The sequence below is a fragment of the Pelobates fuscus genome, chromosome 5 (genome assembly GCF_036172605.1).
Source record: "Pelobates fuscus isolate aPelFus1 chromosome 5, aPelFus1.pri, whole genome shotgun sequence".
In the NCBI taxonomy this organism is placed as follows: Eukaryota; Metazoa; Chordata; class Amphibia; order Anura; family Pelobatidae; genus Pelobates; species Pelobates fuscus.
In genome coordinates this window covers 108,789,797-108,806,949 of record NC_086321.1, presented here as the reverse complement: position 1 = coordinate 108,806,949, position 17,153 = coordinate 108,789,797, and the positions used below count along the sequence as shown (strand labels likewise).

The following is a 17,153-nucleotide window of genomic DNA, read 5'->3' as shown; positions in this document are numbered from 1 at the left end:
AAATTTACATATAAATGAATATGGTTGCCTGGGTTTAAAAACATATAAATAATGATACCTAATGGGTCTTTATGCTGATGTCTAATTCATTTAGGATATTTTGCATGAAAATATAATATATATATAAATATTTTTTCACACCCACAATAACATATCACTCTACAGCTTTTACCTGGGAAATTCTCACAAAGTATTTCAATTGGCGTTGCCCTCTTTGTATCTCCAATTTTCTGATACCTTTCTTTTAATGTGTCAGCCTAAAACCAGAAACAAAAAAAAAAAAAATATCTCTAAATAAATAACTCTCAATGACAGTTGCATTTTCTTCTAACATACCCTTGACAAAAATAACAAAATAAATAAAGTACTAAAAAAATTAAAAATAAATAAAAAACAATCAGCAAGAACATCTTGAGAGCCTCTGGGTGTTTAATGTTTAGAACCAGCAAACGCTTACACTGAATTGGAAATTACAATTCAATAAAGCAAAGAATCAAAGAAAATAAAACTACACATCCAAAAGTCTCTAAAATATTATTTGACACCTTTATAGTTTTGTATGTTAGTTTTGAAACATAACGCACCTTTAAACCTTGCCACGGGAGGCTGCCTCGAAGAAAATACATGAACATATGTCCTAATGCTTCTAAATCATCTCTTCTACTTTGTTCTAAAGAAAAATAAGAAAATTAAAATGTAAACACATTTTAAGTATTGTACATAAAATTATATTTAAATGCAGTTTTTATGCTCTGTAAATCCCAAGCTGCATATGAAATCAGTAAACTTATGACAAGTAGATGTCATAAAATATTGCTCACAATATAATATACATAGGAAGATTAAAGGTGGTGTACACAATAATGCTATGACTCTGAAATGTTATCTTTTAAAAGAACATTCCAAACACTATAATTACTAGAGCAAGTTGTAGCTGTTATGGTGTAAGATGTGGAGTGCCCTGGTAGCCCTCTCATTGTAAGCAGTCAAATGTTTTTTCTTATCTGGGGTCTTTTCTAAAACAGTTTGACTACTTACAATGGCGAGGAGAGGGAGGGGCACCAATGCACTCCAGAGACTATAACCACTACAGCAGACTGTAGTGGTCATGTTGCTTAGAGTGTTTTTGTAAGGTATAGTTCCAAGACACCAAGAGCACATGACTAATTATTCAGTCATGGATGGTCTTCAATTAAAGATGATGGAATAGTTAAGTTATGTTGTATTTTACCAGGAGAGACTGTTTCCTAGGGTAAGAAATTGATATCCAGGTATCAATCGATCAACCTGGGCTACCGTCTGCCATCTGGGGCTATTTTTAGTGGCCTCAGACTGATTATACAGACTTTTAAATTCCCATTAACATCAATGTGGTGTGAGCAGGGTATCAATCGATACTGGAGACTCCCCGTTGTCAGCTGTGGCCACAATGGATAGCCCCATACTGATCGATGTGTTGTAGTTAGTGCTCAAAGTGAGCACTGCATAAAGCCATTTAAATGGATTCAGAACACTGTGGCTAAATGATCACACTAAGCAACAATTTTGGGCTGGCACCTATATTGTAGGAGATCCCAGGGTCTGACTGCCCCCATGCCATTTTGATCAGAACTGGACTTTGCCAGTTGTCCTGCACAAAGAACAGTAAATTGGGAAATTTGGAATGACAGGGACCGTTTTGGCTTAGAATGCTTTTTGTGTAGATTAATACTGATATTAGCATTGGGAAATCTTTGGGATTAGGATTAATATTAGGTTTATGATTAGGATTAGAGTTTAGTGTAGGATTAGGGCTAGCAATGCAAACACTCTGCTGAAATAAGAGTAAATTCTAACACTATTGCTTGGATTAAGGTTATGAGTAGCATTAGGCATAGGATCAGGGTTTGGGTTATGACCAGGGTGTGGTTTACATGGGTTAGATATAGAATTTGGTTTAGAATTGGGGTTCAGTTTAAGGATATGATTGAGATGGATATGTGTGGGGTATTGACGTAATAAGTTGTTGCTAAGTACAGTTAAGATAATTTAATCAATGCATCTCTATGAGTAAAGTTCAGTGTCTCCATGCACCTCTAGTAGCCATATATATGAGGAGTGGCCAGTGGGGGTATCAGTAGGCTGTAATGTAAACACTGCCTTTTCTCTGAAAAAACTGTTTATTGCAAAATGCCCAAAGGGAAGGATTATACTCACCAGATCAAATACAATAAGCTGTAGTTGTCAGATGACTACAGTGTCCCTTTACTATATAAAACACTAAAGGCAATTCCTAGTGAAGAGTTACTAGAATTTAAAGTTTTCCCATTCAGCTTTATCACTAGTTATTTACACTGTGAATGCTCCTCATACAGAAATACTGGATTTGATGATTTACTATGAGAAGCACCTGACTGGCAGTAGAGCAATTGTCACATCTACAAAGAGCGTCCACTCTCTGAGAAGCATTGGATTGGCCCAAGACCATTTTCAATTTGATCTCAAAATAGGAGGAGCAGTTGTTGCAGCAAGACCAGGACAGTGCTAGATAAAAGGTGAGTTTTATTCAATTTTTACATTTCCAAAGGGCAGACCTGAATCCAACCTTTAAAGGGAACAGAAATATTTTGAAAAAATGTCTTTATTCATAACAGAGTGTTCCTTTATAATAACTTTTTTAACTCTCTTGTTGTTTGACAGATATATTACCACATCTCAAATTTCATCCTACTTTTCTCCACTGACTCTCTTCTCACATAATCCAACCTTCACTCCAGGAGTGCCACCCTCTGTATCTTTTCCCAATGTTCAACTCTATGCACCCACAAAGTCATCCATCAGGTCATTATCCCAACATTCCAGGACCGCTACCCAAACGCGACAAGCACGGTCGCACGTCCACTAACTACATCACTAAAGCATAACAGTTAAACACTTGTGCATTTCAGAACATTATCCATAACTTTTGCCCTCCTCACTACCACAGAGCCAGAAATCCCCTGCTACACAGGTGGGGAAAAGGCATGTATATGTCACTCACCCCTGCTCAATGCCAGGATATCTTTCTGAAGACTCTTGCTAAATTCATGAATGCCAAGTACCAGTAAGTGTCCTACAATGTCTTAAACGTTAATACAGTACTCCAGCCTATCTTTCCCAGGATTTCCCTGGCACCCAGAAGGTGCAGAGATGAGGTGGGAGCTTTTCTAAATCTCTGGTGGTTTGCCACCAAACTGGTCTAAAATCTATAAAGCAATAGCAAAGATTTAGGACAACACTCCAATTATCAGTCCCCCTAGTTCTTCCCTTTCACATTACACCATCTCTTCCAAACTTAAAAAACACATTGCTAAGACATCTGTTGCCTGCAGCAAAAGCTTTGCAATCCATATGCATTGTAGAGACATCACTTCCCCTTCTTTTCGAGAGTGGGTAAGCTGAGTGGGGGAGATCCAGACCACAAAGCTCACTGCTAAGACGCATGCTGCCTGCAGCGCAAGTCTTGACCCACGTGCATTTGAGAGATAACACTTCCTCTTCTCTTAAAGATTGGTTAAGCTGGGTGGGGATGATCCAGACCGCAAAGCTCAAGGCTGCATCCTTGAGAGGAACTCATGAGAAAGTGGCACTTTATGGTTCCACTGGGATCAGTTCCAAGGATCTGACGCTTTTCTTTAACCGACTTTTTAGCAGTATAATGTCTGAACAACTTGTCAGATCTCATGTACTCATTTATATGTTCTGCTTCTCCTGTTCTCTTTTTTCCTTATTTTGTTTCCCTTTGACTAATTTTCTGCATCCTAAAGTTGTATGACTGTTCATATAATAGCCAATAAAGCTTTTACTTCTCCCTATTCATTCCCCAAACCTCCTTTGTAGAATATGATTTCAAATGTGAAATATGTATTTATAAATGTATTTCGACAAATGGAATTACTGGGTAACTAGAGGAAAATGTTTAAACAGTCAACAAACCAGGTGTATAGCAATATACCTTTTGATAATCTCACTGCTAAGACTAGCACACCAGTCAATTCTGGAAAGAGGTGGTACGACAGAGGGAAGTAGGAAGGGGTAGACAACAGAAATTAAAACATAACGCAAGTGTTATAGATTGTGTATTCTAGTCACATGCAAACAGTCCTGCAAGCTTCTATTTGCAAGTGTGCCCCCAGTGCTGCCTGCAAAGGAGAATCGAATTATGCCAGTGGCCAGTGTGTGCCGATGATGGGTATACGTTTTGCACAGAATTAACATTAGTTGCTCCAGAACAGAGTTCAGGGCTGATTAAGTCAGATGTGCAAAGGTGTTAATACACCCCTCTACAAAATACCAGATTTCTCTGTATAGGTAGTGTTTCAAGCCGAGATGCTGCACATACACATATTGCTACCAACATGACCACTTCTAAAAGCAAAAGTGGCTTTGGTGGCTGGAGTAACATAGCAATTAACCCACACTTTTACAATGGTCTGAAACAATTTGCAGGTGAACACATCATTTACAGTTCAGTCCATGAACTCTTTTCAAACGCAAGTCAAGTAAATGATTTCAGAATTTTAGACTTTTCCCAACATAAAGAGCTATACTTTCGACATATTTCATATTATAACACTACCATCCTACATCAAAAACAGTTCAAGTCCTACAGTTGTTTGTCCAGTGTCTTAAATAGATATTATAAGTATCTCTTTAGTAGAGAAATGTCATATCTAGTTTTGGTCTACAAAACACATTTGCATTCAGCGAGGCTGCCATTGTATTTATATGTAGTTTTCAAGTACCCTGTATTTAAACCTACAGCACTTCAGAGGGGGTTCCTAAATAACAGACTGTATTAGTCTAGTACTCTATGGATTTACAGCTGATATTGGCTGATGTGGACTTGCAGTAGTGCTGAAGGATGATGAGGGTGAAAGCAGATCAATCAGGCTTCATAATGTTAAAGATGGGCCAAATACGGCAACTTAAATAGGTGCAAGATACGATGAGGTCATGATGTTGCAACTATAAGAAACTACTAGGAATAGGGAGAAACTTTGGGATATTCATTAATGTATCTCAAAAAATAAAAAATAAGCTGATATCTAGAGTATTTTCAGAATGGAGAAAATGCACATGCTAAAAAGTTGAGTAAGAAGGCATAAAAAGTGAGAGAGAGGTATAGGGGAGTGGGGACATGAGATACATGAGATGAAAGAAGGTGGCTGAATGTTATTGAGTGACTGAAAGATGTTCATCTTTCATACATTAAATAAGAGTATTCTGGGGAAGCGCAAAGGTTGGTAGTTTTAAAAAATATTTGGTTGCTTTATCAGTACGTCTCTGCTTGTTCCATTGAAATGTGAAGTGCCTTCTAATGAGTTTATAGGCACTGAAGCAAATCTCATTCTTTAAGCTTCAGAATTCATTATACTTCTGCTGTTAAGAATCAGATCAATAAAGACACGGAAGGCCGCTGGTGCAATTCACCAACATATTCCTCTTATCACGTTAGTACAGGTTAATCTTCATCTCATCACGTCAATAAGAATTTACTCCAGGACTAGAAACATTTCTCAAACTCTAACTTGACACATACAGGTAGTTTTGTACTTCGTGATTTACCCTGGCATAGCTTTCCACTTACAGTACTCTATTAACACTGCATATGACTACTTGTTGGAAAAGATTTCTGTTACATTTAACAGAAGACAAGGAATTTTGTTTTTTGTGCTGCAAGCATTGTTTTTCCATAGCTATTACAAGAGCTATTACACGGTAAACCATGGTGTTTGCTATTGTAGAGCACATCAATGTGGTCTTGCTTATTACCAATGTTACTCATTAATATTGCCATTCTCTGTTTTTCTCTTATTGCTAATAAATGTTTCAGGTCGTGTTGCCTTATACGGTCTTTTCCTGGCATACTCATTTCTGTTTTGCTGAGTGAACAGATACTAAATGCAAGTTCATGAACAGGAATGCTGTACCACACTTGAACAGCTAAGCAACCATTTAATATAGCAATACCTGTAAAAAGGCACAGGTTTCAGTTTTTAGAGTTAAAGGGCAGTGTACATGTTACCCTCTAAGTCATTGCTCTGAATTCAATAAACTGCAGTACATGGTCAAAAACATTTACCATGTTCTTTGTGCCACAAAATACTTCTATGTACAACCTTGTACCCATTTCAGAACACTAGACGTGTGAAACTACGTTTATCACAGTTAACTTTATGGGAAATGCTTGATGAGATTATATTGGGATTAATCAATGATATGTCATATGTGCTATTGAAAAGCTTTGTGCTCAACAGCATATGTGCTATATAAAGAATTTAAAAAAAAAAACACTGATTTGAAAATACTGTTCCACCTTTTAGCCAGAAGATGGCAGCAAAACACATAGTGAATTAAAGATTCAGAAGTCATGAAAAAAAAAAAAAGTCACACTACAGTGTGAACAGTTTAAAAAAACAAAACCATCATGTTTATGACAACAAAAAAATGCTAGATTCTTGCAATCAATTTTATTTGTGACAGCGGGTAACAGGATCTCTGTTTTTTAACCATATGTATGAAATGTAGAGACAATCACAGCAGTAGGGAAGAATCATAATCATTCTCAGTAGCAACCAGCAAATTTTCCTTTCAGCTAAAACAATGTGCACATACTTAAGCTGGCTCAGCATCATGGGAAACATGGTCCACAACAGCTGCACAAAAATAAGTTAATCAGTCACTGCTACGGGGTATATAGCTATTTTGAGCCAACCAAATAAATAATTTCATGCTACCATTCTGCTTTGCCTCCAGACCCACAAATAAGAACATATTCACATTATCAGTCCATACATACCTTTCCCTAAATGTGTGTTTATACTCATGTATCTGGCTGTTCCTGTAAGGCTCTTATGTTCTCTGTATGGTATGTGCTTCTTTGTTTCTGGGTCTATGTATTCTTTCGCCAATCCAAAATCTATAATATGAATTATTTGCTGGTTCTTGTTTCCTGGACGACCTATTAAGAAGTTTTCTGGTTTTACATCTCGATATATCAAGTTCTTTGAGTGCACATATTCCATGCGCGATATCTGTACGGGGAAAAAAAAAAAGTACAGATGAACAGTACTTTAAAAGCAAGTATGCTGTTCATAGAGAAGCAAAGTAGAACACTTATGCATACGTTTATAGTGTATGAGATAGATTTACAGCTCATTTAATAAAATTAGGCTGAATTTTCAAACAAGTGGCGAGTACATCTCAATAGCATGCAGATGGAGAAAGTATCAAGCTAAATATGCTACAGTGACTAAAAGGAAAAGGATATAGTTTGTGTCTGTACTTATTTAGCCAGAAAGTACATGTGCTGCAAATCGATCTCATTGGCTGTAATTTATTCACAGAGTAATCTCATTTTCAATAACACAGCTTTAGCAATTGCTTCAAATAATAAAATAATTGGGAGCAATAATAGAGACAGCGAAGCCTGATGAAGAATAAAAGCAATCAGTGATTCAAATTCAGATAAAAAGTGAATGTTGATAAAAAATATAATCTGATTACTATGAGTATTATTCTCGCAAATTGTTTTATGATGTTTCCCTACCCACTTTTTGTCTAGCACCTCCCTCAGATCTCACACTGAATACTTTTGGTTAAATTTTCACAAAGGATAATATTACCCATCCAGAAATAGTGTTTTGGAAAATGCTTAAAGGATCACTATAGTGTCAGGAAAACAAACTCGTTTTCCTGACACTATGTCATCCTTAGGTCTCTTCCCCTCCCCCCTCCCCCCCCCCCCCCCTCTGGGGGCGCCGACGTCAGCTCCTGAGTGGAGCCGCGCACGCATTCAAACAGTTCATAGGAAAGCATTTCTCAATGCTTTCCTATGGACGTTCTGTACGCTGGATGCGAATAACGCATCCAGCGTCGCAGAAGCGCCTATAGCGGCTGTCAGGAAGACATCCACTAGAGGCTGGATTAACCCCGCAATATAAACATAGCAGTTACATCTGAAGGGTTAAAACCTGGGGGACCGGCACCCAGACCCCTTTATTGAGCTCATGTGGTCTGGGTGACTATAGTGTCCCTTTAAGGTGGTTCTCTACGGCCGTATAGAATCCCACACCATGCCACAATATTTCAAACAGCCACTATCCACATTTGAGTGTCATTTAGCCCTGATGAGTAGAAATTCTAGCAGAGGCCAGCTGTGGTGAGTTACTTAAGGCCTGGTTAATCGTAGCCCTGCTAACTCCTCTAAGCTGAAAATGAAACAAATATTCTCAGACAAAACAACAACAAAAAAGGTGTAAGAAGACATTTTAATTCTCTAATCTTCAAAAATAAGTATTCTTTTGGGGAGGGGAAACAAAGTGTATGTGATTAAGCAAAATGTTTTTCTTGGCCTTGCTCACATAGGTGAAGATTAGAAGAAAGAAGAAAAACAAAATACTCCTTGATGTCATTAACAGTAGAAGAAGCTCTCATAATATACATATATACACACATATATACACACACACACACATATATATATATATATATATACACACACACACACACACAAATATATTGCATTCCATACCCACCCACCCTCCCCTGAGGTATTCTACATATCACAAACATGGATGGGAATTTTGAATGTTAACTTTTTAACTGCAAGTTATTTTTGACATGTAAATGACCAGTAAACCACATAATTCTCTTATAGTAGTAATTGTGGCCGCCAAAAAAAAAAAAAAAAGTAATTGTGTTACTGCTTGCCAAGATGGGACATTTACTTTGAAACAAATGAAAGAGAAACAGTTTATTTTGTCAACTGCTCATTTTGTTTCAAAACACAAATCTGTCTAGATAATAGATAATGCTATACTCACCAGTTGTATGGCTATCATAAGAACTGTTTTGAGGGAAAATGTTCTGTCACAAAGGTCAAATAAGTCTTCCAAGCTTGGCCCAAGCAGTTCAAGCACCATGGCATTATATTTACCACAAGGGCCAAAATAGTAAACCTGAGGTACACCATCTAGAGAGAACACAAACAGATCATTAATTGAATCTCTTTGACATTGTATACATTCATGGGGCAATATTAAAGGAGCATGCAGCACTTTTTTTTTTTTTTTTAAACCAGCAAGCAAACAAATATACAAACCAAAATAAAGCAAGAATAACTTTGAAAAATAAACATTTATAAGCTTACTATAAACTTGGTCAGATTGCATTGTTCTGCACACGACCCAGCTAGAGGAGTTTCTTCTGCTCTGCATGATCACACTAATCAGATTCTCTCTCTACACTCTATCAGGATGTTGCAACATTTCAAGCATTCCTAGGGATAGGACACTGATTGGTTAGATCAGTGCCCCCCCTAGAGTGGGTGTGGAAAGCATAAGACAGAAGAAGCAGGTAAATATGGAATAAATTGTACTTGCCTATAGGGATCAACCGATATGGATTTTTTTTGAGCCAATACCCATAATATGCAAACTTTCAGGCCGATAACGGACCGATATTTCTGTACATTTACCAGTTTGAAAAAACTTTTTCTAAAGGTAAATGCACAAAATATAATATGCCACATGTAGTGGATGCAGTGTGTGTATAGTGGATGCAGTGTGTATTTGTGTAGTGTGTATAGTGAATGTAGTGAGTGTTTGGGTAGCGTGTATATATAGTACATGTGTGTGTAGTGTGTGTATGTATATAATGAATGCAGTGTGTGTTTGTATAGTGTGTGTAAAGTGAATGCAGTGTGTGTGTTTGTGCAGTGTGTGTATAGTGAATGCAGTGTGTTTGTGCAGTGTGTGTTTATACAATGAATTCAGAGAGTGTGTGTTTGTGTAGTGTGTGTATAGTGAAGGCAGTGTGTTTGTGTAGTGTGTGTATATAATGCAGAGTGTGTGTGTGTTTCTGTAGGTATGTAATTTATGTAAAATCAGGGGGCGGGGGGGCATTTTTTATTTTAATTTTTTTTAAATATTTTTTTTTTGTCTATATCCCTGCTTCTTACTTGGCCAGGGAGGGGGGGGATATGGCATTCCCTGGTGGACAGGTGGCACGGACTGTGCAGTGATGGCCCACAGCAGGCTCTTACTTACGTTCCCAGCAGCTCATGAGATTTGCACAGAGGAGCTAAAAGGAGCTGCTGGGAAGGTAAGAGCTTGCTATGAGCCCGGTGGTCCTGGTATGTATTATCGGCCACACCGATAATAGGTCGATCCCTACCTGCTTTTTTTCAACCTGCAGAGTGAAATAACTATCATTCAACGCTAAAGCTTTTGAATAAGACAGTTGTCTCAAAGGAATTCATGCCCCTTTAATTTTGCACACATTCTACAAAATATAACAATATGAAAATAATAATAAAGTATTTAACCAGAAAAGGTACATTCAGATTACTCTGGTTTTCAAGAACATCCTTGGAAAGTTACTTTATCCAGGGATTGTTACTATTACCCAATTTAATGGCACTCATTTTATCTACCTGAGTCAACCCTGCCGAGATTTGAACCCACTGAGCTATCTCACCGGCTGATTATTAAAGGACCACTATAGTGCCAGGAAAACATACTCGTTTTCCTGGCACTATAGTGCCCTGAGGGTGCCCCCACCCTCAGGGTCCCCCTCCCGCCGGGCTCTGAGATGAGGAAAGGGTTAAAACTTACCTTTATTCCAGCGCCGGGCGGGGAGCTCTCCTCCTCCTCTCCGCCTCCGATCCTCCCTTTCGGCTGAATGCGCATGCGCGGCAAGAGCTGCGTGCGCTTTCAGCCGGTCGCATAGGAAAGCATTTACAATGCTTTCCTATGGACGCTTGCGTGCTCTCACTGTGATTTTCACAGTGAGAATCACGCAAGCGCCTCTAGCGGCTGTCAGTGAGACAGCCACTAGAGGATTTGGAGGCTGGATTAAGCCTATTATAAACATAGCAGTTTCTCTGAAACTGCTATGTTTATAAAACAAAGGGTTAACCCTAGAGGGACCTGGCACCCAGACCACTTCATTAAAGGACCACTCTAGGCACCCAGACGACTTCAGCTTAATGAAGTGGTCTGGGTGCCAGGTACCTCTAGGATTAACCCTTTTTTTTTATAAACATAGCAGTTTCAGAGAAACTGCTATGTTTATAATGAGGGTTAATCCAGCCTCCAAATCCTCTAGTGGCTGTCTCACTGACAGCCGCTAGAGGCGCTTGCGTGATTCTCACTGTGAAAATCACAGTGAGAGCACGCAAGCGTCCATAGGAAAGCATTGTAAATGCTTTCCTATGCGACCGGCTGAATGCGAGCGCGGCTCCTGCCGCGCATGCGCATTCAGCCGATGACGTCGCGATCAAGATGGAGAGGAGGAGGAAAGCTCCCCGCCCGGCGCTGGAAAAAGAGGTAAGTTTAACCCCTTCCTCTCTCCAGAGCCCGGCGGGAGGGGGTCCCTGAGGGTGGGGGCACCCTCAGGGTACTCTAGTGCCAGGAAAACGAGTATGTTTTCCTGGCACTAGAGTGGTCCTTTAAGCTGAAGTGGTCTGGGTGCCTAGAGTGGTCCTTTAACCAACCTCTACATATCCATAAACTATACATGTTTTACTTTCATGTACTTTGGAGAATGAAATCTAGTTCATAAAGCCTCACTCAAACTCATTTATACTCTAGGAATCATTACCAGCCTGTAGAGGAACGCATTTCTCTGCCAGAAGCCACTAGTCACAGTGTTAGTTGGGCACTCTCAGCCAATAAACAACACTCTGTGCATGATGATTTACAGTAGTCAGCTCAGAACCTTTCTTCCAGGCAGGTTAATGACGCTGCCAGGGGAAAAGTTACGCCTCTGTCAACATCATTAAATGTCTCTAAATGCATAGCATTTCATACTATAACACTGCACATACAGACTGCACACACCATGACCACGTCAAATCACTATTCAGAGTGTTTGAAGTAACCAACATTTTTTTGAGCTTCATAAAACGTTTTTTTTTAAAAAGCTGCCTTGAACATTTTAAGCAAATAAATATATTTTTATCTCAATTTCACTTTTACATTAACAGAATTGCAACAGAGGGGTTTAAAAAATGATTTTACACAAACTACAAAGACAGAACCATAACAACTACACCATTACAATTGGCTTTAATGGTTGTTTTATTAAAAGTGCCCCTTTGAAGATGAAGACTTTGCGGAATCACAGCTCAAAAGAAATTTTAATGTGTGTTGCCATTTACAAAGTTATCATATTTTCCCCTTTTCTGTTCCCTACCACCCAAAATAAGTGCACTTGAACAAAAAGAAGCCCGCAAATATATGAATTCATTAATTCAGTTTATAATTTATTTTCTGATCTTGGAAATACTGCATACATATCCTTTGTTGTCAATCTATAATATAACATTTATTGCCAATCTTCATGTGCAAGTTTAAAACAAACTATAATAAGAGAAAATGTTGGAGAAAGGAAATAAATAACAAAGCAGTAATGGAAACATTACAGTTACTATAAATGCTGCCAGTTCTACAAGGATTGTTGAGTAGCTTCCCACTTATGTGTGTAAAAAAAAAAATAATAAAAAAAAATAAAATAAAACAAATGCACAGAATCCTGACGTGGTTCTCCCTATTAGAGGCCAAGAAAGACGCGGCTCTATGGAATAAGCATTGGGTGCTTGAGGTACAGCTGGTTTCGGCAGCTGTCAATAAATCTGCTTAGATTTGTTAATCCTGGCTTTTCCAAGGGTAAAATATATTTTTCTAAAGAAACATTAACCATACTGAATGCAGAAAAATCTGCATAAATGTTTTGCAAATTGAAATGATTCACTAAAACAGTCAAACGTCATCGTACGTGTATGTATGCAGACGGATGTGTGTTTGCAAAAGCATTATCCATAGCTGTTGACAAAACAAAATCGCAAATATCTACAAACTAAAAATAGAAAAAAAATATAGGACAATATTGTACATACACCTACAGAAATTGTGAATTATAGTAAATTGATTGTATCACCCAATAATTTGCATAAAATGTCTTCTGTCACTTCTGGGTTACTTGGACATATAGGAATAAAAGGAAAACAAATACGCCAGCGATTTAAAGCCATTTATGGTGAATGGCCCTAAGGAGGTCTATGCACAGAAAGTGTAATTTTGTTTATATTGTATTCTGTTTTTTTTATATTCATTAAAAAAAAAAATGTATGTATGCTGTTTTACCTGCTGACTATATGAGGAGTTTGCCGATATTCAGCAAGTTCCTCATGGAAACTGGAGTTTGGAGATCTGTGTCCCTGGCAACAGTGGTGATACGCACAAATGATTTTATATTTTGTAAGTGCAAATCAGACTAAGTAAGCCGTTTTAATTTAGTAGATCTGCATCATGTGCTTGTTTTCCTTTAATTCCTATATGTCGAATGAACCTGGAAGTGACATTAGGTTAACATTTTTAATGTAAATAACTTTTTATTAAAAGTTTTTAAAATGCAAAGTTACCTTTGCGTCTATAGTATGATGTGAATAAGATTATCATCCAACGATAACAGTAACGACAAAGAACTGGAAGGGAAGAATTTAAAAAAAAAAAAAAGGCGAGGGGGAAAGAAAAGATGCATATGGAGAGAATTAATATTGTTGTGAACCTATCTTCTTGGTACAAGTGAATCTGCTTGTATTCCAGGAAAGGAGGGGAGGAGGGTACCCAATTGGTGGAAATTTGGATATCCACCAACATGCATTTGGCAGACCAGGTCAACAACTCAACACATTATATAATTTGTTCTGCCGCTTTGTACTAGAATGTAATTACTTTACCCACCACTGTGACATGTTAAAAGAGCTAAACTGGCTGTCGCTGGAATTCCAACGCACTCTTCATCTTTCCAGCCTCGTGCATAAGAGCATTTCTGGGAAGCTCCCACCCTACCTGAGTAGAATGCTCTCCCAAACTGTTCCCACCTCCTATAACTTCCGATCCAGTACTAGCACGATATTTAGCATACCGCAATACAAAAATAAAGTGGCTCTATCCTACTTTTCCTACAGAGCACCGCAATTGGAATGGAATAACCTCAGGGACACAGTCAAAACTTCATTCAATCTAAAATCTTTTAAGAGATCTATGACAATATACCACAGCACAGAATGTACCTGTCATGGTTGAATATATTTATTACCGGGTATGTATGTATGTATATATGTAATAAATATATATATATATATATATATATATATATTTATTTTGGATATTGTATTTTTGTAATATTGTATCCTATTGTAACAATGCAATGTTTCATGGACCCAGGACATACTTGAAAACGAGAGAAATGTCAATGTATCTGCCCTGGGTTGCCATGGCGACTATAAATGTTAACCTGGCGTCTAAGATTTGTCAGCCTTTTACCTAAAGTGGCCGGCTGGGCAAAAAACAATGAAGCTGGCCGTCTGCCTACCCACGGGAACATGGAGGTGGCCAGCTCAGGAAGTGTTGTAGTTTCCGAAGCTGGCCGCCTCCATAAAGCCCAGGGCGGCCGGCATAGGAAACTTTATGCGTGTGTGTATGTATATATATATATATATATAAAAATGTGTGTGTGTGTATATATATATATATATATATATATATATATATATATATGCAGGACATAGAAAGAGCACTCCAGAGGTCTTATTCAAAGGTATTTATTCGGTAAGAAAATCAATCGACGTTTCGACCCTAAGGTCTTTATCAAGATACAAAACCAAGTGAGACAGTGACAATATATAGCCAAACCAATATAAGAAATGATCACTAACCTGAAAAAGCTGTGTATCCCCAAGCCATGTGTGAACGCCTGTGTGTAATTATAAACAAAACCGGAGTGATCCTGTCGGCGACTGATGACGTCACAGGAATGCGACCGGAAGAAATCGTGTAAGTGTATCTAGGTAACCTAGGTTACCAATCCGTGAATACCCAACTATGCTAATATGTGAAATAGTAGTTAAAGAAATATGGATAGAGTACTAAACTGCTAATGATACTGGATGTTTCTAAATAGATGTGTAATGTACATACACTGACTAGCCTTATAACGTTAGGAGGTAACAGAGAGTGATTGCAGGAGGTGAGGAAGATGTATAATTAAAGAACACAGTCAAAAGGACAGAAGAAATCAAAGATATGTAAAGCCTGAGAATTAAGGAGTGTGTTATCCAACATAAGAGCAGTGAATAAACTGATGGGTGAGAGCTAGAATGTATGGTATGTATGTGAAGAAGTGACGTGGCAACAGCGGAGAAATGACACCGGCATCTCAGAAAACGAAAAACGTGAAAAGCAATCCTATATAGATGAATGACAGGGAGAGTGTAAATAAATAAAATAAACTAATAGAGAGCCGAAGAGTGAAAAAAAATCTGTAAAAAGATATATGTAAAAAAAGAATGTGTGGGGGAGCAGACACTACGCCAAGTATACTATGAAAATGAGAACAAGTGAGTGTGTGAGAAGCTCTGATAAGTGAAATACATCATGGCCTCAATGTAAATAGCTATATCTAGCTACGTGGTATAACATCCAGTGGTGTATGCATGATGTGTATCCATGCCAACAAAACAAATTAAGCTATAAAGCCTTAAGCAACTGACAGAATGGAGCAATACAAAAAAGTCAATGGACATAGTCCAATTGTCATACTGGACCACTAATGGGCATCAGAATTAATAGATCTGTCCCAATATAAGTAAATATAGGGAAAATATGTTCGAATAATACTTGACGAAAAAGAGGCATCATAGTAAATCGCTTGAAAAAATATTCCAAACCTATACACAGACTAAAAAAATTCAAAGACGTTCAAAGAAGTTATATCTTTAAAGCATATTCAACGAGTGTCCAAAAAAGCGTTAAAGGAGACATATTCATTAAGGCCTCTGGGATGTAGAGTGTCCAGTGTTTTAATCCAGTATGTCTCCCGTTGGAGCAGGATCCTAGAACGATCACCCCCCCTAGACAGGGGGGGGATATGATCAATGGCCATGAATTTGAGAGTGGGTAGCCGATGGTTCATCTCCAAGAAGTGCTTGGCCACCGGTTTGTCTGTCTTGCTGTCCCTAAACGCAGTCATAATGCCCGAGCGGTGTCCTCGCATTCTATCCCGTACTGTGAGATCAGTTTTCCCCACGTAGTATAGTCCGCATGGACAAGATATTAGATAGACTACGTGGGTGGTGAGACAAGTGATATGGTGTTTGATGGGATAACGCTTTCCTGAATGTGGATGGGCAAATGAGGAGCCTGTAAGCATATGGCCACATGTCACACAATTGGCACATTTAAAGCATCCTGTCTTATTATGGATTTGCAATGTCTCATACTGTTCAGGACGATCACTTTTAACTAAAATATCTCTAAGAGTCCGGTTCCGTTTGAACGCAATACGGGGTGGATGAGAAAAGGCAGAGTGTAGTGTGGGATCAGAAGATGGTAAGTCCCATCTCTTGCGGATAGACTTCGCCATTTGGTCACTGGCCGTATGGTATAACAGAGGTAATGTGACGATCCTTGATTTGTTACAAAGTGTCATAGGTCGTGCATCTGACTTGTTATGGATCGCCATCGCTCTGTCCAGGGAGCGTTTCAGTGTTGGATATGAGTATCCCCTTTTCAAAAATGCTAATTGCATAGAAGAGATCTGCGTTCTAGTGTTGTTTGGATCCGAATTGTTCCTGAGAACTCTAAGGAACTGTGAGATCGGCAATGATCTTTTTAGTGCTCCAGGATGGAAGCTTGTGGCATGTAGGAACATGTTGCGGTCTGAGCTTTTCTTGAATAGGGTATAGCCAATAGATTGCTGGGAGCGGTAGATTTCCACATCTAAGAATTGGATCCTCTCGATGCTGCAACAGTGGCTGAGGCGCACCGGGGAGTTGATCATATTGAGCTCATGGATCATGATTTCAAAAGATGAAGGCGGACCTGCCCATAGCATAAGGATATCATCCACATATCTCCGATATAGAATGAGGTTGGATTGATATTTCGACAAGATGTACTTCTGTTCATACGAGTACATATAGCTGTTAGCATAGTTCGGAGCTATGGCTGATCCCATCGCAGTCCCCGTTTGTTGGATGTAGAAAGACTTCTCAAAACGAAAATAATTATTGCTTAACGTAAATTCAAGACATTCCAAGAGGAACTCGATGGGCGGTCCGTTAT

At 38.5% G+C, this 17,153-nt stretch overlaps 1 protein-coding gene across 4 annotated transcripts in view; it reads right to left on the bottom strand.

Moving 5' to 3' along the window:
* Nucleotides 1-17,153, bottom strand: part of CSNK1G3 (casein kinase 1 gamma 3) — a 118,217-nt gene that overhangs the window by 26,136 nt on the left and 74,928 nt on the right. For all 4 annotated transcript variants that reach the window (XM_063454134.1, XM_063454131.1, XM_063454132.1 and 1 more), the window contains 4 exons: nt 8,847-8,995; nt 6,821-7,055; nt 585-670; nt 173-257 (listed from right to left, as the gene is read on the bottom strand). In XM_063454134.1, coding sequence (XP_063310204.1) covers nt 173-257; nt 585-670; nt 6,821-7,055; nt 8,847-8,995 — 555 coding nt within the window. The remainder of the gene's footprint in view (nt 1-172; nt 258-584; nt 671-6,820; nt 7,056-8,846; nt 8,996-17,153) is intronic.